This window comes from Drosophila melanogaster, chromosome 3R (assembly GCF_000001215.4).
Source record: "Drosophila melanogaster chromosome 3R".
In the NCBI taxonomy this organism is placed as follows: domain Eukaryota; kingdom Metazoa; phylum Arthropoda; class Insecta; order Diptera; family Drosophilidae; genus Drosophila; species Drosophila melanogaster.
In genome coordinates this window covers 28,819,908-28,844,974 of record NT_033777.3, presented here as the reverse complement: position 1 = coordinate 28,844,974, position 25,067 = coordinate 28,819,908, and the positions used below count along the sequence as shown (strand labels likewise).

Below are 25,067 nucleotides of genomic sequence, written 5' to 3'. Positions count from 1 at the left end.
TTTCTTTTAAATTAACGGTGTACGTATTACTTAACCGAGATATATAATGAATAAAATATAAGCACTAAATCTTTAAGGTTAGAAAATAAATTGCAGTATAAATATATTACGAACGAAGTAAATATTCAAGCGATATATATGATCCCAAGATATCGCTACATTCTCCCATCCCTAGCAGCTATTTCTTGTTGGTTTTTCGAATTCTCGATATAACAGTCACACTGCTCGCCGCGGTTGGTCGCAATTTTTGTTGATAAGCGGACTCGGAATTTCGGCCGCGCTGCGTATTTGTTTTGTCGCGAAACAAGCCAAGAATCCAAATAGTGGCAATATCTGTGGGCAAACAAGTGATAAAGCGGGAAATGTGTCATCTGGTGGGCGAGGAAGCTGCCGAGAAATTGTGTTTTTAGTCAAGGTACGCCAATCGGAGAATCTCTGGGTTCGTGTGTGTGTGGGAGTATAGTCGCTGACTCTTCCAATTGGAATTGTTCTTTTTGGGCCTGACAATAAAACGCAGAATGTTTACTCAATAAATGCGCACCATATACAGCTGGCGAATACAAATGTGTTTAGCTCAACTTGGAGCATGAGATACTCTTTAGTAGTTTCCTGTTCTCCTGCCGATTCCTTTTACAGGAAAAATCAATAAAGGTCCCAATCAGAACGCGACTGCGCCCTAGTGTGGGTGTGCAAAGTGCGTGCATGTGTGTGTCTATGTGTGTGAGTGCTCCTTTATCAGTTGGAAAACGCAGTGTGTTTCGTTTGTTTCGTTGTTGTTGTTTTCGTTTTAGTTTTCCAACAGCTGCAAGTGATTGTGGCACGCCTAATTGATAACTATTTTCGAGCACTTCCATTCAACTTCACCTCAGCATAATTAATCACCGCATTAAGGAAAATACGTTAATATCGGCACGCTCGATTGTCTTACATGCCCACAAACATGGGAGAAAAGGAAAACACAATTCCACACTGCATGCGCTCGTATTTAGTTTCCCTTTTACTTTTCTACAATTTACATAATCATCATCTCGCGGCGGCAAAGACACAAAACAACCGGGCAGCAAAACAAAAGTGGCGTTCATTAAACCAGCTCATAAATGCACACACAGAAATCATAAGTACATACATATGTACATATGTACAGTAGTTAGTATGTAGTTTCATTATTTAATGTTTTTGCGTACATTTCCCTGTGGTTTGATGGCTCGCGGTGTCATCATCTTTACCGCTTTTCCTTCCCCCGCAAATCTTCCATTCTTTTTTCTTTGATAATTCTGCCGCGAATATTTCGTATGCAAAATGTGTGCCAAGCCAAAAAACCGCACAGTGGGTGGGATGGGGCGATGTGGTGGCAAAATTGGTTATTAGCTTAATGGGAATTCACTTATTGGAGAAATATTTTTTATTTTTGCTATTCCCTTCTAATTGTAATTGTAATTGTACCATTTTTAGGGGAGGGTGTGACGAAAACCACCCTTCAGATCATCAATCTGCCAAAAAAAATATTTCCCTCTTTCAAATATTTCAACCTAGTATTCATTTTATCACAACAAATTACACTTTCCAAATTAGGTATTCATATGTCGGTTTAAAATAACTTTTAAGACCTTACCCTCTATAAGGTGATGAAGCTTTATCTTTCAAAATCCAAATCTGATCCACCCATGCTACACAAATGCTTAATTTATATGCATATTACCAAAAATGGAATTGTTCATTCTCATAATTCATTTAATTATGCAAATATTTGGATATACAATTATCAAATAAACACTTTTATTTATTCTTTTACACCTATCAGTTTAAGTAAGTGCTTAGTAAGTCTTACTAAGCAAGTGTTATTCAAGCAATAAGTCACATTTGTTTTTGAAATCTCGTTATCTCTGAAAGAAATAGAAACTGGGTGACTAAAAGTTTGTCAGTCTGATTCACTTTCTATCCGCTAAACTATGGCACTTGTATTTTATTTCAAAGCGTGGGGTTGTTTCTGTTTTCGCTAACTATGCGAACCAATTTAGTTTCCCAATACAGTTGACTCGAAACGCTTGGAGTCGAATTGTGTCCATTGTGCAGGGCTGATTCCCTTGTGCGACTCGCTGGCCGGTTAATGACACGAGGAGTCGTCTCTGGGGGACCGGGTACACGGCTCTTGGCTAGACAAGTGACGCATATTCTCGCATTCTTTGGGGTACTAAAAGTATCTATGTCGTATCTAGATACTTGTGTTTGTCTAATTCGCGGATCGTTGATTCATCGAATCGCTCTACTCTGCTCTGTTCGTCTTTCGAATTCTTGGCCTCGAGAGCACTGATATCGTGACTCTTGCTAAATGTTAATCGGTGGAGCCGAACTGTGTGCCTTATCAAGGCGGTGATAGTGCCGGCTGATCACATATTTTATATATTTGAGGCCTAGGCAAACAATCGATCGGCAATGATGAACGATGGCCACTGTGTCCAGTGCGGCATTCCAATCGAGTGGCTTGGATGGATGGATGCATTTCCGCTGTTACACAAGCGATTTGCATTTCACAGCCACTCAAATTGCGGTTACCACTTTTCGTTCGCCGGCTGTTTTCGCTCTTTACGCTGGTCGCAATTAAAATTTGATTAATTTGCCAATTGGAGCTTGAACAAGTCGACTTGTGCGGAGCCAGAACTGGTACACGACCCGGGTCATTCCCAATCCCAAACTCAATCCACTTGAAGTCTTGAATTGGATTGGGTACACAGTGAAAAAATGCTTGAAAATACAAGGTATCAAATCATTTGTTATATTCCTTTTCATTCGATATCTAAAATTATGCAGTAAATAAATTGTGCCATACTTTAAGACACTTTGTAGATTGATTTAAGAACCCCAAGGATTTATTTGACCCTTGATTAAAGTTGTGTAAATAACTTAATAGTGACCTTACGTTAGTTACGTTATTTTCTCTCTGTGTACATACATATTTATGCACTTCTGTCCGTCCACGCTCAATTTTACGCTACAATAACAGCTGAAAAAAAAGAAGTGCAGCACCAAATTGCATTTGCACATAATTCAACGGTAGCTCAAATGAGAAATATGTCTTGTGCTTATGGAGTGTGTGTAGCAACAACAATGAGAGCCGAGGCAATATAATATATCTGCTGAAAACGCATCTGTATCTTTCTTCATGCACTGGAAATTCCGCAAAGACGACGCCGTGTGCCGCTAACTTTCTAAAAAGATGCAGCGCCAGCTAATCATGATAATGACTTAGCTGCTCATTTGCTATTGTGGCTGCCGCCACCTGAATGTTGGCCGATGATTAAGTTACAGAGCGATAGAGCAGGCAATGCACAGAACCTGCCACAATAGGCGAATTCTTCTGGGATACAACAGCATCCAAGCATCTGCTTAGAAAGTCGATCCTACCGAGCAACCTTATAGATAGATAGGGGTCGGCCAATTAAAAAGTGAAAAGCTATTAAATTGGTTTCCCATTAAGATGAATTTATATATTTCGCTTTTATATTTTATGTGGTGTTCTAAAATAAAACAACAAGAACTACAAGAAACTTGAGGCTTTGGATCATTTCCTTAAAATTTGGCGCAATGACTTCACCGCTTAAGATAGCATTTATCTTGGCTGGATTTTCATATCATAAAGCTGACATACATAGTTTCCATCGATCATAAAGCGAGTCATATGCTCATGATGAGTTAAGTGTAGGCACTAAACTGACGACTGCCAATATTTTCCCATGCTTAACTTGCTGTTTTAACTTTCCTCAGTTAAATAAACTATAATTAAGTTGAGCTTCGAATGAGTGTTAAGAAAAAAGAAATATATACATTCAATATCATCTTTTTCGAGACACACGCCTATGCCTTTTTACATTTTTGCTATATTTTCCATCGAATCACCTTTTAAACTTAATACTGTTGCCTTTCTTAGCGCTGCCCACATCTAATATGTCTTATATGCATCCATGCAACTAGCTGACTCGTCTCTGTTTGAGTTTTGCCCATCGGATTACTACAGAGATTGGCGGGCAGAGTGGTGGTGGTGGTGGTGCGTCTATAATTAGCCCACGCCCTGGTCCGGCACTAAATTTATAGCAATCTAGAGTCTCAATTGTGCCTTCGCTCACTGTGTTTTCCTATCTGCTTTCCTTGCAGGCCATGGAGCATTGACTTGCACCACTGAGACCCCGAATCCCTAGTCCCCGATTCCCGCCAGGCCATGTTGGAGCCAACGCTGACGCCCGATCTGGAGGAGGGCATCGCCGAGCTCAGTCTGGAGGACGTGGATGTGGACTCGGTGCCAGAGCGTAAGCCGCACTTCCTCGACTACGACGCAGTGCCCCCGCCAGACTATGAAGAAGGCTTTGGGGCCAGTTCCGGGGAGCAGCTAAAGATGGACAAGAAGTACGAGCGGGATGGCGAAGTGAGCGACTACGAACTGGCCGCCAGTGGCTATACCAAGAAGGAGTTCACCCAGGACGACAACACGCTGCACTTCACCCAGAGCGCAGTCGGACTGGGATCCGGAGCCGTTGGTAAAAAACCAGCAGCCAAGCATTTTCTGGACGAGAACCCCATTCCGCCGGACTACATGTTGGCCCAGGAGCTGCGGGAGATGAGAGAACATCGCAGCCTGGACAGGAACTTCGAGCGACAGTCGGCGCAGCAGCAGCAGCTGGATGAATTGCCTCCGAGGAATGGAGGCGGCTCTCCAGCCAGCGCAGGTCGTCCATCGCGCAGCAAGGAACCATCTTACACGCTCTCCCGATTTCTGGACGGAGATGCACCTGCCCCTGCTCCAAGGCTGCCCAAGGGAGCTGCCTGGACGACCAGCTTCGATGAGCGATACACCTCCTCGGCAGTGGAAGCCACCTTGGGATCCAAGGTGGAGTGTGTTTACTCACTGCTCTCCATGTTGGGCTCAAATGATCCTCTCGAAATGGCCAAAAAGTTCCTGGAGCTGTCCGGAAATGCTCAAAGTTGTGCAACTCTTAGACGCTCTGGTTGCATGCCGCTTCTGGTGCAGATGATGCATGCACCGGACAACGACCAGGAGGTGAGGAAGTGTGCTGGACAGGCGCTGCACAATGTGGTGCACAGCCATCCGGACGAGAAGGCTGGCAGAAGGGAAGCCAAGGTGCTCCGACTGCTTGACCAGATCGTTGACTACTGCTCCTTCCTGAAGACGCTGCTCCAGAGTGGCGGAGAGGCTATTGCAGATGACTCCGACCGTCATCCGCTGGCCGCCATCTCTTCACTGATGAAGGTGAGCTTCGATGAGGAGCACCGACACGCTATGTGCGAGCTGGGGGCATTGCACGCGATCCCCAATCTGGTTCATTTGGATCACGCCGTTCATGGACCCAAACCGGAGGATCAGTGCTGCAATTCTCTGCGAAGATACGCTTTGATGGCCCTGACCAATCTGACCTTTGGGGATGAGAACAACAAGGCGCTGCTGTGTGGTCAAAAGCAGTTCATGGAGGCCCTGGTGGCCCAATTGGACTCGGCCCCGGACGATCTGCTCCAGGTGACGGCCAGCGTGCTGCGCAATCTCTCCTGGCGAGCGGACAGCAACATGAAGGCAGTGCTGAATGAGATTGGAACAGTGACAGCTCTGGCCCTGGCGGCCATGCGGAATAGGAGTGAGAACACCCTGAAGGCCATACTCTCGGCCCTGTGGAATCTCTCGGCGCACTGCAGCACCAACAAGGCGGAGTTCTGTGCCGTAGATGGGGCCTTGGCATTCCTAGTAGGAATGCTAAGTTACGAAGGTCCCAGCAAAACATTGAAGATCATTGAGAATGCGGGAGGGATCCTGCGGAACGTGTCCAGCCACATTGCTGTTTGTGAACCTTATCGGCAGATCCTGCGCCAGCACAACTGCCTGGCTATTCTGCTGCAGCAATTGAAGTCCGAAAGCCTTACCGTGGTCAGCAACTCCTGTGGAACTCTATGGAACCTGTCAGCTCGCTCTGCCGAGGATCAGAAGTTCCTGTGGGACAATGGAGCAGTGCCCATGCTCCGTTCGTTGATCCACTCCAAACACGCCATGATCTCAGAGGGCAGCTCTTCGGCCTTGAAGAACCTTTTGAACTTCCGACCAGCTGTTCAAAATCATCACCAGCTGGATCCAATTGCCCGCTCCATGGGCCTCAAAGCATTGCCCACTCTGGAGGCACGAAAAGCCAAGGCATTGCAACAGGAGCTGGGTGAGCGTCACACGGCCGAGACGTGCGATAACTTGGACACGGGCGGAAAACTGGATAAAGAACGAGCCTCCAGTTCATCCAGACGTCATCCTGCGCCACGCTTAACCCGATCGGCAATGCTAACGAAGAGCGAGAGCAGGGATTCGGTGTACTCGGCCAAATCCGATTGCGCTTACGATCATCTAATTCGCTCAGCCTCTGCTTCAGATGCCCATCGAAAGGTGAAGCCCAAGATCACGGACTTCGATCTGGAAATGGAGCAGGACACGGAGGCAACCGAGGAACAACCCATTGACTACTCGGTGAAGTACAGCGAGAATGCCACCAAGACCTCAACATATCAGGAAACGGACCTGGATCAGCCCACGGACTTCAGCCTTCGCTACGCTGAGAACCAAATTGAATCCGACCTGGACATATCAGGACCAGCAGGCGGACAAAAGAGCACTATCACTCCTCCTGCTGAAACAGTTCCCGAGAAATCCGAGGGCCAGGAAATATTGTTGATCCTAGACGACAGTGTTAAGTGCTACCAGACGGAGGATACCCCTTATGTTATATCCAATGCGGCTTCAGTCACAGATTTACGAGTCGCTGCTAAAGCGGATGCAGAAGCGGAAGTCAAGCCAGAAGTTCGCGAGGTGACTTCCAAAGAAGGAGCTCCCAAAAAGCTTCCCAAGCTTTCGCAGTGTGGCTCCGGTTCGTACACTCCAGAGAAACCCATTAACTACTGCGAGGAGGGAACTCCTGGGTACTTTAGTCGCTACGATTCACTGAGCAGCTTGGATGAATCCGGTAAGGCTAACCAGGCAATAGTAGGAACGGATGCGGATATCAAGCCCAAATTAGAGAAGCAGGAGGAACAGGAATCCCAGCCAGCAGAGCAGGTCCTGACCAAACCTCCCACCCAGGCAAACTCGGCATTGGAAACCCCGTTGATGTTCTCGCGACGCAGTTCCATGGACTCCCTAGTCCACGATCCGGATGTCGATGTGGCCAACTGCGATGACAAGAGCTCGGTGGTTAGTGACTTCAGTCGCTTGGCCAGTGGGGTAATATCCCCATCCGAGATCCCAGATTCCCCCACACAAAGTATGCCCCAATCTCCACGACGAAATAGTGTCGCTGGTTCGGGGCAGAATGTCGATTCTCCACCGGTTGTAATCCCGGCCAGCCTACAACCATTACGCAGCGTTTTCGAGGACGACCTGAGTAGCTTCAACGTGGAGCATACACCTGCTCAGTTCTCCACGGCCACCAGTTTGAGCAACCTGAGCATAGTGGACGATGAAAAGGCACCGGCCAGTGTGGCCGAGGAAGACAACGAAGATGAGCTCCTTTTGGCCAACTGCATCAACATGGGTATGCAGCGGAAGCCAACTGAGGCTGTGAAATCGACAGTTGTGAACTCAGAAGTGGACGTGGCTGAGGAGACCATTCGTAGCTACTGCACCGAAGATACGCCAGCATTGCTCTCCAAAGTACCAAGTAACACTAACCTTTCGGTTATCTCCATGAGCTCCACCGATCCCAAGGATGCCACGGCTGGTCAGGCACAGATGTACGCTCATCAGCTATCCGACGATGTATCTTCCAATGCATCGGACTGCGGTGGAGCCTCTGGTCACCTGCTACAGCAGTGCATCCGGGATGGCATGAAGAAACCCCTCGGTGAAGCCACTTCAGATCCTATAGCCATGCTTCGACGAGGCGGAAACGAATTGCCTGGCTATCTGCCCTCTGCCGATGAAATGAACAAGTTTTTGGTGGAGGACAGTCCCTGTAACTTCTCAGTGGTCTCTGGTTTATCTAATCTCACCGTGGGATCCAGTCTGGTTGGGCCAGCCGTACAGCTCAAGGAGACCGAACCGTGAGTAGTGATCGCATTTAAACTAAATAGCAAAGTAGGCTTTAAAAATAACAGCATTGCATTGAAATTCAGTTGTGATATCAATATCATATCATTACTATGATTATTGCAATTGTATAATGTTTTGCTTCAATATTAATTGGTGGTTCAAGTTAGAAAATCATATCTCAACTATTTTAACTGACTATATTAAATCAATCGATTTCCCAATAGATCCAGTGCGGATCAGAATCCTGAGATGAAGGCGAAGCCTGGCAAACAGGAGCAAGTCCGAAGACCGCCGCATTGGCAAGATGATTCGCTGAGTTCTCTATCCATTGACTCGGAAGATGACACCAACTTACTGAGTCAGGTGAGCAGTAATTGAATCAAAAAATCAACCATGGATTAAGCCATTTCTTTATTTCTTTAGGCTATTGCCGCTGGTTGCAATAGACCGAAATCGAATCTTGGCTTCAGCTCGAACGGCAAGCGCTCCAGCTCGCTGAGCTCCTCGCAGCCAATAGCCATCAATGCGGCCACCTCGGCCAGCTCCCTGAATTCGGCGATGACAGTACGCAAGAGCCAACAGCAGGAGTCCTACAGTTCCGTGGACTCTAGCGATTCTAACGACAACCAGTCAAAGTCGCTCTTCGAGCTGTGCATCCTCAAGGGCATGTACAAGACGAAGGAACCCGGCGCCCGGGCCCAGCAGATGCAGGAGCAACCTATAGTGGGTTCATCCTCCGTCCAGTCGAATCCCAGTCTAAAGCAGTTCGATTCGCTGCCGGTGCAGCTGCCATCTAGTGGACAGGTCAAGCGGCAGCGCCATCATCATCATCACCATCATCATAGGGAGCGAGAGCGAGAACGCAAGGACGAGAAGCTGCTGCAGGAGTGCATCAATACGGGCATCTCGAAGAAGATCAACGCCGTGCCAAAAAACGTCCTGGCTACGTCTGCGGCTGCATTGGAACCGTGTCACCCAATGGCAGCTACTACATCAGCAAGTGCCCTCAGCACAGCAGCTCCAGACGTAGAGCAGAAAGCGCACGCCACCAGCAATCCGCAGCAGCAGTCGTCCACGCACCCGAGCAGCCACATCCTCCCGAATCCTATCGACGCCATCGCCACCGTCACCGACACAGTAAGAAGTCCAGCAGCTCCAAATCAAGGGAACGGGAACGCGAGTCAGAACGGTCTCGAGACCGCTACTGGGTCTAAGGACTTGGATTCGGAAGATCGATCCAGCGATGAATCAAATCAGTCCTTCATCATGGAAACCATGGTCAGGTTGGACAGTGCTCTCAACGAAACGTGCATCTCCGGAGCAAGCGAGAAGCACAAGGATCCCGACCTGATGCTGAAGTCTGTGGAGAGACTGACCATGGAGTTTGTTACGTCGGCGGAGCAGTTGCGCAGCAGCAGCCACAACCACAGCAGCAGCAACAGCCACAAGAACAACAGTAGCAACAACACCTGGAACGAGAGCACCTGTCCCAATGATGTGAGTTTCCCCAGCGTCAGTCAAACGGCACCGGTTCTGGCCTCCTTGAGCTTGGATGAAGATGCCACGGAGGCGAGATCCCTGCACGAGTTGATTGAGATAACGCCCACGAATGAACAGCAACCGGAATCGCTCGAAGGGGAAACTGATACCCTGGTTAATGGTCATGCTGATAGCTACTCAGGATCGTCTGGAGGTCTTAACTTCCAGTTGGGTGGGCAGGTGCAGAATGCTGGCGTTAGATTGGAGCCGCAAAGACTATTATTTAATGGAACTAGTGCCTCCATTATGACAAACTCGACCATGATTGCGTTCGAAGCGCGAGCTCTGGCGGAAAATCTACTCCAGCCCGCTGCCACTGACGATGACACCACGGAGATGACCTTCAGCTTGAACAGTTTGGATCTGGATAATATTCGTCCGCCGTCGGGAATGGAATCGCTGAACAGCTGCTACCAGGATCACTCCCAGCCTAGTTCTCTGCGCCAGGCGATGCCCAGCAAGAGTCCACGCTTCGCGCGAAAAATGTTTCCAGCCAATTTGGTAGCCAGACGAGCACTGGGTCACTTAGCTGGCAGTGCGGAGAGCGTGAACTCCAGCTGCAACCTGCTGGACAACATCAAGCCTCCGTCACTGATGGATGAGCTGCTGGACTCGATGATCAGTGTGGACAGCATTCAATCTGAGGTGGCCGATGGCGAGCAGGACTGCAGCATGGCCACCACCATTTCCGTGTCCAACTATGAGACGGCTGCTTGCGATGATCAGACGATGACCGTGCTCCAAAGTTGTTTCGACGAGGATGAGGATGCCACAATGAATGACTACAGCTCGGCCGAGTCCACACCCAAGCACGGATCTACTCCATCACCCAATCGTCGTTCCCTCACACCGAAAGACAAGCGACGTCTCACAAAGGATCGCTTCAAGACCTACACCATAGCCACCAGCTGCGAGATGGAAGCACCAGAGGCCAATGAAACTTTGCAGATAGAAATTGTGGAAGCTGCCGTTCCTGTGGCCACGCCATCGCCACGCGCCAATGGAAGGAGAAGGGGCAGTGCGGAGCGGTACAAGACCCAACTGATTGAATGTCCCCTGGCTTTGATACAACCCCAACCCGATGATTGCCCAAGCGAACAGCTCTCCTCAATTCGAGCAATGATGCAACAGTTCACTTTCATCACGGACATTAACATTGGACACAGTCAGGAGACTTGCGAGAGTACTGATCATCCAGAAGACGCAGGGGAATCCCCGGAGTGCGATCAGAACTCTGAGACGGAGTCGTGCGATGGTCAGGAACCGGATCAGCTGCCTCCTCCTCCGTCAATTGTGGACCTTAGAACATCAGTCGTTAAGCCCACAACCTTGGAGCCCGCCACGGCCGTAAAACTGGTGCGAGGTCGCAAGAAACCAGCCTATGTCTCACCCTACAGCATGCAAAGTCAACGGAATAGCAACAATGCCGCCCCGTCCAAGAAGAAAACCCTATCTCCAACAATTGCCAAACGAAGTCTGGTGCCCGGCGGTTCAGGAGTTAGGTTACCAGCGAAAAAGAAGCCGACGCCGCCGCCTGAGCCGGCACCCGCACGCTTGGAACGCCAGGGAACCTTTGTCAAGGACGAGCCCACTAACTCCAATGTTCAAGTGCCCGTGGTGGAGACAAAACCGGCTCAAACCAGTCCCACTCACCGCGCCTCGAAGTTACCCACAAAGAAAGGCACGGCCAGCGGTGGGTCACCATCGAAAGCGGGCTCTCCCAAGAGGATTCCCTTGGCGCCGGCCCGCCGAATGACGCCTCAAAGGGCAAACACCAGTCTGCGACTAGCTGCGGGCAAATCTCACGCTGCCTCACGTGTGGTCTCCGGCCGCGTGTCGTCCACTACTCCACCATCCCGCAGCAACTCCAACCTAAATGGAAGCAGTGCAGCCGCAGCAGCTGCGGCCAAGATCAACCATGCGCAAAGTCGTATCGCCAACATCTGGAAGAGAGTGGACGAGGCCAAAACCAAGCAATCGTCATCCAACCTGAGGACGCAGAAAACCAAATCTTCCAACATGCTCAACGCAAATGGAACCAAGCCGACGCTCCTGCGCAGCTCCACGTTTGACAATACCCCCAGCACCGCTGGAGGAGTCAAGTCCAAGCTGCCAGTGGTGGGCGCGCGGAAATAGAGGGTTAATTTGTTCAGGATAGTATGGATCACAAATTAGCCAAGTTAAAGCGAAAACGGAAGTGGAGATTGTAAGAGGAACAGGACTGTATTTGTCAAGCATTTTTTAGGAACCGAACACGCACAGGTCCACATCCACAAGCCGAGCTAGAGTCAGAGTCAAAATCAAAGAGTTTTTAGGATAGGAGTTAATATACATACGCTATGTAATCCATATTTTACTCTCCTTTTACTTTATACATTATACGTAGACCCTAAAACTTTGTAAGCAACCAGTTTAGCATAGAGTTAGCGCAAACTCCTAGTAACTTCAACTTATCCAAATCACAGTCAGAGAAGGAAGCTCCCGATGCTCCCGATCGTGTGTAGCCAAATGTATTGCATATATATACACAAAATCAGGCCTTTCAACATGTGTACAACTACCCAATATATACAAAATGTATACTGGCATATATATAAATGCTATATATTCGATTGTCGCATTAACTAGGAAAGGTTTACCAAGTCGAATGTCTGTTCTGATTTAACTTTTTTAACACTTAGTTAGATGAGCTGTCCTCCAACTGGTGAGCTACTGAAATCAATTACAATCATATAGTTGCACATCTTTATTGAGAATATACTCTAAGTTTAAAATATGCCCCTGGCTTCCTTATGCAAACACCAAATATCTGAAGAGAGAAGAAATTCACATTTTTTAGTCACTGCTTTTTAAGTATTCTTTTATATAATTTAGCAAGTTAAGGGTAACTGTTTTAGGAAACAGCTTATGCATTAAGCTCATCATTTGCGACTTAGTTTTTACCGATTCAATGCGATTAACCATTTTCAATATGAATAAATCGAAATATGCTTTTTGTCAGCAAAAAATTAAACCAATGTGAATTTACTCGATTATAATTTATATCAAAATAAAACATATTTTGAAAGCCAGATGAACAAATATTTATTCGAATTTACGGGCGTGGTAAACAAAATCAAATTTAACGGAAAAGATAACATAAATGAAAAAATATACTATTCCCACAGCTCTCCACTCGCGATTTCTTAACGGAATTGCCTGAAACTTTTTGATAAACTTTTAAGCGGAACTAGTGATGGGCAAAATTGAAAAGTCTCGAGCATGGTCTGCACAGGGCCTTGGCAGAGCTTGATGCATATTTTAGGAAATTATCGAAAGGATAGTATTTTTAGCCTATCGCCTTTTTCGGTCGGTCACACTGGCAGCAATTGAATTGGAGTGAAAAAAAATAAATGAATAAACAAACTAGCATTGCGTCCGGGAACAGACGAATAATCAACCGAGGAACACTCGTTTTCAACGCCATGCACTCGATGACGCGGACGCGCGCACAGTAGAGCCTCCCGATAAGAGTCCCGGAATCCGCAAGGCCAGAGACTACACAGATTTTGTGGTGTGTTGTGTTGTGTGTGGGAAAAAAACGAAAGAGTGAAGAGCAGTGCACGAAAATAAACGCAAAAAATCAATGGGCGACCCCCCCAGCAGAGCAGCTCACAAGGGAAATTCGAGACCTTGAGTAGGGCAGCACATCATCCCATCCCATCCAAGCCGAACCAACCCAACCCATGAACTTACTCCCAATCCGCAGCAGCGTCTGTCTATTTACATTTGCATTTTCACCCCACCTGGCGCGACGACGGACAGGTGTTGTCACAAATCTTGGAGCTACGGAGTGGCGCACAGTGGGGTGGATTGGCTGGTGGCTTGTGGCGAGTGCCGAATGTTGAGTAACCCAGACCACTGTGCATGTATCACACATAGATACATGCGCACACCTAATCAGTGCTTTTCGCCAAAGATAAGGGCTCTTTTCGAAGAGTTTGCCACTGGCCTGGCTTTTGCCCACATTCAAACGCAGCTGGCTGGCTTGCTGGCTGACTGTTTCTGTTTCTGCTTCTGATTTCCGACTCTCGGGCACCGTGACTCAGACCAGGCGATCCGCTCGCAGCCCCGCCGACACCATAACCAGCTACATCGTCATAGCCAGCGCAGGTCTCGGTCTCTCTCGCTCGCGCTCTTGGCCGTAATTCGGGCTGAAAACCATTCAAAACCGTAAAGACAATACTGTCAATCGATTCAGCAGTCCCAAAACCATAATTCTTCGATCCCAAATCGGGTTATTCGCAACACACTTCGGACTCCGTTGCTCAAACTCTCTGTAGATCGGAGTTTTTACAAGCTGTACACTGTACAAAAAAATAGGCAGCCTATCCAAGTGTAGTTATCTTTTTATATTCGAAGGCGTTGACTGCAATAATTCATTTAAACGTTAAATATTATACAGTTTCTGAACTCTTTAGTATATTTATGGGAGCTCAAACTTTTCATATTGTATCGTCAACCCTACGATCCCAAACTTTTGTTCACTCTATCGAAGTTCAACTGTTACTCCGTGTGCCTTTATTGTTATGAACTTTTTACTTTTTCGGGGTCCCCAGCGTTTTGTGATATTAAATTAATACATTTAGCTTTTGTTCATTTGCGTATTGTTTTCGCCACACAATAAAATGCGTATTGTGTCCGTATTGTGCAGGGAAACCAGCCCAGATCCCCATATCCAGCACCAGACCCAGATCCAACGAAACCGGCCAGATGAGCAGCGGAATGAGGTCGCAGGACGGTCCACGGGCGAAGGTCAATGCCGCCAGTACGCTGCTCACCCAGGAGGAGAATGAGGCCGTCTTCAAGCTGCTGGGCAAGAAGTGCCAGGTGAGTCGAGTACTGATGATGCATAATGCCCCCAATCGGGTGATTAATAATTAAGCAATGACATGGTTTGTGTTCCTCCGCCTTCGCCGAGCAAATCCCACGGCTTGATGAAGCACTTCCTGCGGCTCAAGTGTCGCCCATCGTGTGCGAATTTCACTCGAAGCACAGTAACCCTATATCATAATATCATTCTACGGTCTACGGGCAGCTGCCTGTCATATTTACCAAATTTCACTTGCACACTGCCCAACATAGTTGAATGGTTTCTTTGCCCATTTAAAGATGGCACCGGAAGCTAAACTGTGAACAAAATTAGAGTTCTATGCACTATAGTTAGTTGGTCAGCTATAAAACTTGCATGGGAGTATCGTACACATTATTAGCTTTGGTTTTGATTGAAAGACATACTCTTTTGCTGGAAAGTCTACTTGAGTCAGTGCAGATAACCATTTAGATTAATGTTCTCTGTACTATACAAAAAAAAAACAAGATGAATCATTGTTACACAGATGTTTTATGGTGCCCATACATACATATGTAGGTTACAACTTATTGGGCACTATTCTCGTATTAAATGCTCATTAAGAAATTAGGAGTATATAAGGAATAAATAATATTCATTCAGATCAGAGTCCGAATGTGCTGGCCAGTGTTACTAGAGCAATTTGTTAGACTTTGTTAACATTACTAATATTTACCTAGCATTTCTTAGAGCCTCTATCAGCAAACGGCTTGAGCCGGCATTGATAGGCCACAAGCGCAGTTGTTTGCACTTCTTGATTAGTTTTTTATTTCCAACTCTATTCCTTCGTAGTATTGGGGTGCCAAAGCCGATTGTGGTGCGAAACGAAAGAGAAACCATTAGTTTGGCCCATTGGGTCGTGATAAGAGTGGGGGTACATATAGTATTTGAGGCGAAATACAGACGAACCTTATCTTATCAATCCGCCCGCCCAATGCGAATCACCGGCCAATGCCAAGTGCGATAAGAATGCCCTGAAATTGGAGTGGAAACTTGGAATGTGGTCATTTAACGGCGGCCGTTGTGCGGATAATTATGGTGTGCACAACATGGGAAAATCGCTAATTTCGATTCGCAATTCACGCTTTGCTAATTCGCAACTTTCCATTGACAAAACATTTCCAAATGCATTTGAACTCTGCCAAAGTAATGCAACCAGTGGGCTGGTTAAGGCAGTTGGCCCCTTTTGAAGACACTCAGAAAGGCACTACCAATCCATTTCTCATATTTTTAGTCTCTGCTTTTGATTCACTGAAGCTACGGGTATTGGGCAAGTCAATGAAAACGTTCGGGGATTTGTAAATTATGTCATTAATCCCACATCTTTCGTTTGCCCTGCTCTGCTCTCTGAGATAAAGAAAGAGATTACCTGGTGGAAAATATTCAATCAATCACCAAACCATATCTTGTTTTCACCGTATCGAATGCTGCCCGTCTTTGTGCGATATCGTGTGATAACACACAAAGCTGCAGCTTAGCAAACCCGATGTTGTTATTGTGGTTTGGCAGTCGCTTGTCGCTTGTCGCAACTCTTGCTCGCATTTATTTGTATACACTTATTTAACGCATTTTTCTGCACAGGCCAAACTTTCTAATTGATGTTTATGTTTGGATAGTGTACACTTTGAGCCCCAGATTTTGCTCTCTGAATAATTAGCTAGCTTTGATTACTTTCGAAAGAATTTTAATAAACAAAGGAAGTAGCTGACTCATTTCTAGTATTTTTACGCATCTTTAAATAGCAATGACATTCTCTAAATACATTGCGATTAAAGTGGTATCTATAGATATCCGTATAAATGTTTATTTATAATCTGACATAATATGTTGGCCACAGGGCGTATGAGCATTTTACCGCTTGGCCCATTTGGGTTGACTTGTACCGCTAGGACCGCACCCATTCCCCGCTCCATCGAGCCACACGCTCGGTGGCAATGACCACTTTTTGCTGTCGCTTGTTTTCCATCGATTTTAATGCTTTTCAAAAGAAACACCAGCTTGTACGTAGAAGGCAAGACATCATTTTTACAATGCTACTTATGTCCGCTCACAGTTGGCGCGAGTAAAAAAAGCCAGAGCTAAGCATCAATAAAAATTCAAATGTGTTCACAATTTCGCACTTTGCCAGAGATACAAGCTGTGTGCTGTGCTGTGTTGCGCTGTGTTGTGTGGGCTGGAAAGCATCTTCCACATCCGAAGCTACATAAAATCCAGTGGCTCGTCAATGCCTCTTTCTCTTTTATTTGAGCCAAAGGTCAGCTGCAAATGCTTCTGCATGGCCATTGCCCATATCCACTAACCAACCATCCATCCACATCCATCCATCTCTAATGTGTCCATTAATTGATAATGCTGGATTGCTGTTCGGCTGCAGTGTTTCAATTGCCAGCACGTAACATTTTGGATCATCGCCCAGGGGCGGCAAGTTGAATCAATTAGCAACGATTCGGGTTGAGGGTCATTCTGTGGCCTCAGGCGAAAGCCAAATGTTAGGGCCACCAACTCACACACTCACTTTTGTCGAGCCTAAAAGAGGCTGGTGTGTCCTTGCACAAAGTTTCCGATAAATAAATAAGCGCTTGCCTTGACTTTTCTGGCGGCAGAGCTTCTTGCACATAATGGTTTTGGCAACTATTCTGCTGCGGCAATTTAGTGGTAGTGCAGGATGCACTTCTTGGAGTGTCGCCACCATTTCCTGTCTGGGTCATAAACAAAGTCCTCCGTCACACAAAAGACACAGAGAACAATTTGAATTTATACGTAGGTACTATCTATACATCTATCTTAGGGGAAACACAATTTCATTTTAAATCAATGGATGATACTTAATTTTTGCCTGTGCACATTATGGGTCTCCGTTGCACTGTTGCAGCAATATGCACTGATCCACGGAAAGTTCTCCACTAGACTAATGTCCACGGACTAGACTTAGGCCCTCCATCAACCGGGGATACGTGCTCCTCATGCCAAACGGCTGGATTGCCCATTCAACTACCAGTTGCAGTTGCTGCAAGAGCTGGCCAGGCTAATCGGTATTCAAAAGAGTCAACACTCACTGGGGGCCATCGACTCGACTTGATGGCCAGAAACTAGCGAAACCGAAAGTCAGATGAGTTTTTCAGCTCGAGCGCGACAGTTCATTGAGTTCGTGGTCGTCGGATTGATAGTTGCATTTAAATGAGGCGCAAACTGAAGGTGTTGGAAGCTTTTGTTCGCCCGTATTGGATAATCGCCCCGGGCCTTTCTATCTTTCTATCGATTGTCATAACTTTGTGTAACGCAATCTCTGCTTGCTCCACTTTCAGACACTCAACACCGCCGTGGTGCAGATCTACAAGACGGAGGGCAGCGCCCATGCCCACTGGAAGAAGCGACACACCGGGGTGGTGTGCTTCGTCAAGGATAGCGCCATCCGATCCTATTTCATGCGCGCCTACTGCCTGATCAAGAACGAGCTAATCTGGGAGCACGAGATCTACGATGGCATGGAGGTGGTCAAGTCGCGACCCTTTCTGCTTACCTTCGAGGGCAGTGTGAGTAACCTTTCTGATCCTCGTTCAGTTTAGGTATCTAACCTAACGATATTGATATGTAAATCCTTTCAGGATGGTCATGTGGGACTAAACTTCGTGTCCGAGGAGGAGTGCGACTCCTTCTTCCGCATTGTGGACGCCACCATAGAGACGCGTAACCGCAAACGACAAGAGAAACGCAACCGGCAGAAAAGCCAACAGGCGCCCAATGCTCCATTGCCTCAGGTGCAGCGGGAGCCGGCCAGGCCACCACCCATGCAAGGTGGGTTGTCCTCCACGGACGGCGTTCAGCTGAGGAACAACAAGATCAACTCGGTGACACTGACGCCTGCACCAGCGCCAGCGCAGTCGAAGAATTTCCTATCCAGTAGCTTTGGTCTGGGCAACAATGCGAAGGACAAGAAGCGCAAGGTGACCAAGGCGGACATCAGCCGGCCGACAAACTTTGTACACCTCAGCCACGTGGGCTGGGATGCGCAGAAGGGATTTGATCTGGCGGGCAACGAGAACGACGAAGTGCTGAACGAGTTCTTCGTGAAGGCAGGTGTCTCGGAAGTGGAGCTAAAAGATCGGGACACCCGCGCCTTCATCTACGACTTCATACAGAGCAACAATGTCCTGGCTTCGGTGAAGCAATACAGTGTAGAATCCCCTACGGAAACAGCGGCTCCCATGCCACCACCGGTGCCAACCCGTCATCCATCTGTAAGTTTTCGCTTAGCCATTTTAAACATGCTTCTTTCCTTAACCAAAATCGAATCTCTCAATTCAGAATGGCAACCAAAGAACTGCTCCTCCGCTGCCGCCGGCAAGACAACCACCGCCCGCAGTTCCCGTTACTGTGCCGGGCGCCGCACGAGCTCCTCCACCACCTAACAGACCACCACCCATTAGCACCGCTCCACCACCGCCACCAGTCAGTGCGCCTGTTGTGGCGGTAAGTCATCAATGCCCGATTAAAATGGACAAGTTATAATTTAAATTTCGTTACAGCCGCCACCTCCACCACCGCCACCACCAGCAGCGGTGCCGCCACCACCGCCCCCGCCCATGCCAGTGGGAGAGATCCCCGTCATTACGACCACGCACGCACCGACTCAAGCAGCCCGGCCAGCAGCTCCGGCGGCTCCAGATCCACGCAATGCACTGATGGACGCCATACGCAAGGGAACCCAGCTGAAGGTGAATGAACGAAAGTTTAATTTTTGTTTGTTTTTGTTCATGTATTTAACCTTATCCGAACAGAAAGTGGACACGACTGCTCTCAGCACTGGAAGTGGCGACTCACGCAGCGATTTAATGAAGGATATCCGTCAGGGCACTGTTTTGAAGCCGGCCAAGGAACGGGAGCTGGGCAGTCAGCGAAACAGCGACAGTGGAGCAGGCACTGACGCATTGGCCGATGCACTGCGTCGAGCGCTGGCGGCGCGTGGAAACGCCATCCACTCGGATGAGGACGAAACCGAGTCCTCGGACAACGAAGGGGAGTGGGACTAAGGGAACTACGAATGACACGATGCGATAGGGGCAGGCAGACACTATTCCAAAAATAAGCAATAATTTAATTTGTGCTTTGGCATTTTGGTTTATCGTTAGATAAATCCCTGTAAATACTGTTAGTGAATTTTCATACCTCTTTAATTTAATTGTACGCGCTTAACAAAAACAAAATCTACTAAAGGATAATCACAAATTGAGAAATTTTATCAGCAATTACCCGTTTTCGTTTGTTCCAAATCACATTTGCATATCCATAAAGCTGCTCAATTAAATATGAATAATACACACCGAGTGTTTCTTCAATATGTGGGTGAGTTTTGCAAACCCCGTTCAGACTACTGTGCCAAAAACTTGAGAACACCAAAATATAAGAGGAGTTTGTGAAAAATTAGAGATTCACCTTTAAGCGAACTGAAAAACTGTAAACTGAGCGATAGAAATTTATTATAGTGAATATATTTTATAAATCTACAACAAAGGGAAGGATCAAACGAAAAGAAATCTGTGACTGCTATTAATAAAGCCACAGCTGAGAATTATTCAAATACAATATTTAAACTAATAGATTTGCCCGCAATTAACCATAAACTAAATTTACAAGTTTGCTCAGTAATAATTCACTACTTGTTGAAATAATTATTAACAAATGTAATGTAAGTGTGGCTAAGTCCAATAGGCATGTATTCAAATTATGTTGACCACAAGGCTTCCTCGGGCACCCATGGGTCCGCTAAAGCTGTCTATTCATTCAGTTACACCCAATCGATTGATGACCTAGTAACGCATAAGTATTTTCTTTTAGTTCGAGCGCATTTAATGCAAACTTGTAGTCATTTTTCTTCTGTGTGTTTGTATTTAAACCACGATTACGTATATGTATGTTGTCGTGACATTTTTGAAACTAATAAACCCAATAAGCTTGTCAGAGCGAGAAATTTATGTGGATCAGATTTTTGATTAATGTGTGTACGCATGTCTAAAGAGTTTTGTGCGATGTATGTATTTAAATACATTATACTTACATATGCTAACATATAAGCCATTAATTTATGTAATAAAGTTGTGTATATCTAACTTAAAAATAATGCTATCCGAAAGAAGTTTATTCTCAATTCGTGGTAGCTCCAATTCTACTCGTATCCAATTACAAAAGCACAATTCACCATTCCGTACATATTTACAGCTCCTAATAGAATGAGGAGGGCATGCTAGTGTAAATTGGATATATGGCTAAGGCCAATCAGTTATCCGAAGTCTATGGATTTACGTTTTCCTGAGCCCCGAGCGCATCGTCTTGCAATTCACGCTCAATGTTGGCGTTGTTATTGTTCTCGGCGATTTCGTTGATATTGGAGTCGTCGTTGGCCTGGAAACGAGGTGGACGTTCCTCCCCCTGCTCCAGATCCTGCTGCTGCTCGTTAATACGGTTCTCAGTCTCCTCGATCGGCCTAGACGAGAGTCCTGGTGGTATTACCTCCAGCAAAGCCGGCTGCTCCTCGTGAACTAGTAGCTGTCTGTGTTCCATTATAGCCAGTTGCTGCTCCGAGAGCTCATGATTAAGCACATTTTGCTGCTCCTCGTCGGATGTGTAATTACTATCTATGATAGCTGCATCGCAAGGTGGCAAAGCAAGCGCTTCAGTATCTTTTGGAGCATCAAGCGACACTGTTGCTAAACAATATGCACTCCCTGCTGCCATTTCTGGTTTGTCCAGAGATTCCGATTCATCGTGTTGCGGTGGTGAATTACCTGGGGAGGGGTTTTCAGGTATAGGCGAAACACAGCTTCCACTTGGGAGGGATTCGTTTTGCTCTAAGACAACAGAAGGATTTTCTGTTCCCGCGGATTGACAGTCGACCTGAGCACGTGATTCCAGATAGGAGGCATCGTTTTCTATTGAATTATCCTCAGTTTCGCTATGGACATGAATCGGCAAAGATTCTGTGTTAAAGGTTTGGATCTGTGAAGCTGCGGGAGGGAGATCTTTAGTATCTGCTTGGGATTCGGACGAAGCTGCAGGCTGAGAGACAATGCAAGGATCGGGCTGGGATTGTGCGGCAATGGCAACTTGTGCAGAAGTTTGGAGGTCGTTTGCAGGAGACTGGACATTTTCCACTGTGTGGGAATGAGGTTCATTTGTAGTGCTGGGGCTTGGGCCTATTGAACATTCTATATCATTTGAGCATGCTGCAGATGGTTGCGGTACAGCTTGACTGCATATGTTGGTTATGACCAAACTAAAAGCAGAAGCTTCTGATTTTTCCACACCTAGCACGTCCCGAGTTTGCGAAGGAGTTTCACTGGCAGGCAATGCAGTGGATACCTCTGTATCCATTCTTTCCGATTCCAAATCTTTCCTAGATGACTCGTTTTGAAGTTCTAATGGTGGCAACTCTATTTCACGATATATGCGCTCTTCCGTGTCCCGCTCCATGGCTTCCTCAGCTTCATCGGCTGATGATGCACTGTCTTCATTTCCATCGTCATCGTCCTCATCACTCTTCTCCAATCCGTTTCTGTGCACGGCGTCTATCTCGCATATGTCCAACTCTCTTTCCTGTTTCACTGATACATCACTTAGATCTAAACTGCCTATGTATTCTTTCTCTTCTTCCATCATGTCATTATGATTAATCTCTTCTGTAGTTTCTCGTTGATCTTCTGGTTCTTCGTCTCCATATCCGAGATTTCTCGGTTCCGGCTTGATGGAAATCATGTTAAACGCCGACTCGCCGCTCACAACGGCAACAATCTGCGGCAAAGTGTTCGTCCTGGGTGGGCTATACGTTTTCCGTTCTGCACCTCCCGTACTTTTGCGCGCTGTGGACTTTACGGACTTCACCTTGTGCAGGGAGTCCTCGGGACAGGCTTCTTCAGCTCGTTCTAATGCCATTGCTTCTTCTGCCATATCCACGCCACTGGTCACATTAGAGATCTGCATCATACGATCAAGCTCCATGCGATTTGGCTTAACATCTTCCTGACTCTGAATCATGGCCTCATCGACTTCCTCACTTCGTTCGCTTTCGTTTAAGCTGCTTTCAAACTGAGTCATGGGAATAGTGGTCATGACAGTGGCCTCAGGAGCATAATCGACGGGTTCCTGTTTGATTTTAATGGCAGGTTGATTCTGAGATTCTGTTCGACAGTTTTCAGTCTCGTTCGACGCTTCCTTCTCCCGTTCCTTATGCTTTCTTTTCTTTTTCTTTTTGCTGCTTCTGCCAAACGCCTGTCCAGCTTCATCCAGATCGTCTATGAGAGAAGAGTTCAGCTTTCCATGGTTCTTCGTTATTTTAAGTTTTAGCTTCAGAGGCTCTTGCTTCACTCCCGTTTGCTTTTCATAGCCGTCATACTCGGGTTCCTGTTTAACAGATACACTGGGAATATCGTCACAGGCAGCAACAGAGATTTTATCGGATTCTGTTTCCGGTTGACATTCCTGACATTCGTCGTTAGCTGCCTGAATATCATCACCAAAACTTGGATGTTCTTCATTCCGTTCCGGCTCGGGATCACTCTCGGCTTGACCTCTAGGTGGCCCCGTGTCATTTATGTGCACTTCTGGCTCATGCTTAATGCTGACCAGAGTGTTAATCGTATTCTTCAGCAGCTGATCCACTCGTTTCAAATAATTCCTGGCAGAAACCCTATCGCTATTTTTGCTTTTGGCAGCAACCAGTTGATCGGTTCCAGACGAAGACCGCAGAAGTGGCGATGACAGGCGTTCCAGAACTACTACCGGTTGCATACCCTCGTCTATGACGAAATCCGGCGGCACTGTTGTGGCCGGCGGAAGACCTAGCAATTCCTCCTCGATCTCGTTCTTGATTAACATCTGCGCCTCATTGGTCACCACCTGGGGCATGATGTGCTTCGAGTGGTTGAGGTAAATCTTTGGGCAGGTTGGCGCATGACGCATATAGGCCGCTTCGGTGTTCAAGGTGCGACTGCAACCGCCGCACTTGCGTTTACGGATGGCACAGCGGTGAGTGTTGTAGAAGAAGTTCGTGACGAAAGTCTTCTTGCACAGCGGACACTCCCGATCCAGGACGAGCAGTTGGACGGGAGTGGGTGGTGTGTGTTCGCGCAAATGGCGCGTAAAAGCATACGCATTGGCTACGCTAGACTCGCACAGGGGACACTTGTAGGGAGTCTTGGAGAGCTTATGCCACAGCTGGTGGGCGCGTATGTCGCTCTGGTTGTGGTGCGTCTGGTTGCAGGCATTACATATGTATCGCGGTATCGATGGCACATGCACCAGGCTTTTATGCTCGTCGGCCAGCTCCTTGCTAAGGAACTTCTCGCCGCAAACGCTGCAAATAGACTTGCGACCGGCCTTTTTCGGTGGTCCCTTAAGACTGGTGTCCTGTTCAGCGGGCTCGTCTTTGCTGGGATAATAAAAATGGGAATTATTTACAAATAGAACAAGAGGAATGTATGTTATAGTTACATCTCCGGCTCTCTTTTGGACACTAAAGATGTTATCTGTGATGGCTGTAGTTTTTGCTTTTTGTGCCACACAAAGGACTCCTTTTTTACCTGTGGCTTGACATTGTTATTTTTTGGCCAGGATTCCTCGCCCTTGCGCTTCCTTCCCCGTTTTCCAACTGCACCAGATATTGGCCGTTCCTCCTTAACGATGCGCTTAAGATCAATTAACTGTGAGGCGTAAATAATACATTAGTTCGTATAATTATAAATTATAATATAGTTATTCGTTTTTCTCACTCTTGCGGGCTCTATTTGCTTCAATCCCAATAGATTTCGAGTCTGTTTATTCGTCGCATAGCACATTTCCCGAAACTCATAAAAATCATTGATTTTATCCACGCACTGGCTGCAAATTGTCTGCGGCATTTTGTCGTCCACGGACACCTGCAAAGGGCGTTGGTTAACTTGGCTATGAACATTTTTAAGAAAAACACCCACAGTGAAGCCCACCAGCTCGTAGATCTTCTGGGACATCCTAGGCTCGTCCAGGTCGATGGTGTCTTCTTCATTTGGCAAAAGTATTGGCACTTTTCCTGGATTATCGATGCCGCACAGACGACAGATCGTGCACAGATTCGCCTTGAGGGCAGCGTCGATCTTAAAAGCAAACCGATCCATTTCGGCCGGATCTTAAAATTTGTCTCGAAAGGCTTTATTCACCGGTAATTTAGCATGATTAAAGGTTTTATCTCCAGTTGAACTTGCATTTTGTTTATTCCAATACGCTTAGTGTTGGTCAGCGGCTAACAAGGTTGGTAGAAATCGATGTGCTATCGATAGGATCGAATTTTTTGCTTATCTCAAAATTAGCAAATTTGATTTTAAGTATAATTTTTGAAACTCGTTAAAAAAAATATTTAGCCAATAAAATCACATTATTGGCTATTTCTTATCACTAAATATAAAAAATTTGTCAAAAATTTTTATAAATAAATAATGTTATATAGTTGCAGAATAAATACTGAAACAAATTGTACGTCTTTACTAAAAAGATGTTTGTTTACTATTTTTACAAGTGGTGTTAAAAGCACTTCGTTTTCAGGGCTAC

The 25,067-nt window shown here is 46.6% G+C and overlaps 3 protein-coding genes across 9 annotated transcripts; 2 read left to right on the top strand and 1 right to left on the bottom strand.

The window, feature by feature from the left end:
* Positions 1-226: 226 nt before the first annotated feature.
* Positions 227-12,674, top strand: Apc (APC-like; the record flags this gene model as incomplete). 3 transcript variants are annotated; one of them, NM_057804.3, is made up of 4 exons in its annotated part: positions 227-415; positions 4,150-8,076; positions 8,290-8,428; positions 8,489-12,674. In NM_057804.3, exons 2-4 carry the CDS (start codon positions 4,214-4,216, stop codon positions 11,738-11,740), a joined length of 7,254 nt encoding a protein of 2,417 aa, NP_477152.1. In that variant the 5' UTR covers positions 227-415; positions 4,150-4,213.
* A 276-nt stretch (positions 12,675-12,950) lies between these two features.
* WASp lies at positions 12,951-20,469 on the top strand. 4 transcript variants are annotated; one of them, NM_143380.4, is made up of 7 exons: positions 12,951-13,157; positions 14,298-14,473; positions 17,801-18,028; positions 18,101-18,733; positions 18,801-18,965; positions 19,022-19,210; positions 19,274-20,469. In NM_143380.4, exons 2-7 carry the CDS (start codon positions 14,357-14,359, stop codon positions 19,523-19,525), a joined length of 1,584 nt encoding a protein of 527 aa, NP_651637.1. In that variant the 5' UTR covers positions 12,951-13,157; positions 14,298-14,356; the 3' UTR covers positions 19,526-20,469. The 4 variants fall into 4 exon arrangements, with proteins under 4 accessions (NP_651637.1, NP_733257.1, NP_001263045.1 ...); NM_170378.2 differs by lacking the exon at positions 12,951-13,157 and adding an exon at positions 13,662-13,756; NM_001276116.1 differs by lacking the exon at positions 12,951-13,157 and adding an exon at positions 13,835-13,981.
* CG1647 (uncharacterized protein) lies at positions 20,467-24,754 on the bottom strand. Of its 2 annotated transcripts, none has more exons than NM_143379.3 (4): positions 24,458-24,754; positions 24,257-24,403; positions 23,979-24,187; positions 20,467-23,916 (listed from the first exon to the last, which is right to left on the bottom strand). In NM_143379.3, the coding sequence occupies exons 1-4, from the start codon at positions 24,635-24,637 to the stop codon at positions 20,784-20,786; spliced, it is 3,669 nt and encodes a 1,222-aa protein (NP_651636.1). In that variant the 5' UTR covers positions 24,638-24,754; the 3' UTR covers positions 20,467-20,783. The 2 variants fall into 2 exon arrangements, with proteins under 2 accessions (NP_651636.1, NP_001263044.1); NM_001276115.1 differs by having other exon boundaries at positions 24,470-24,754.
* Between the last annotated feature and the right edge of the window lie 313 nt (positions 24,755-25,067).

Coding starts and splice junctions, on each gene's coding strand:
- WASp (NM_143380.4), top strand. CDS start 14,357: ATGAGCAGCGGAATGAGGTCGCAGGACGGTCCACGGGCGAAGGTCAAT. Junction 14,474..17,800: donor TGCTGGGCAAGAAGTGCCAG/GTGAGTCGAGTA, acceptor CTCCACTTTCAG/ACACTCAACACCGCCGTGGT. Junction 19,211..19,273: donor GCAAGGGAACCCAGCTGAAG/GTGAATGAACGA, acceptor TTATCCGAACAG/AAAGTGGACACGACTGCTCT.
- CG1647 (NM_143379.3), bottom strand. CDS start 24,637: ATGGATCGGTTTGCTTTTAAGATCGACGCTGCCCTCAAGGCGAATCTG. Junction 24,404..24,457: donor ACGAGCTGGTGGGCTTCACT/GTGGGTGTTTTT, acceptor CGCCCTTTGCAG/GTGTCCGTGGACGACAAAAT. Junction 23,917..23,978: donor TCCAAAAGAGAGCCGGAGAT/GTAACTATAACA, acceptor TTATTATCCCAG/CAAAGACGAGCCCGCTGAAC.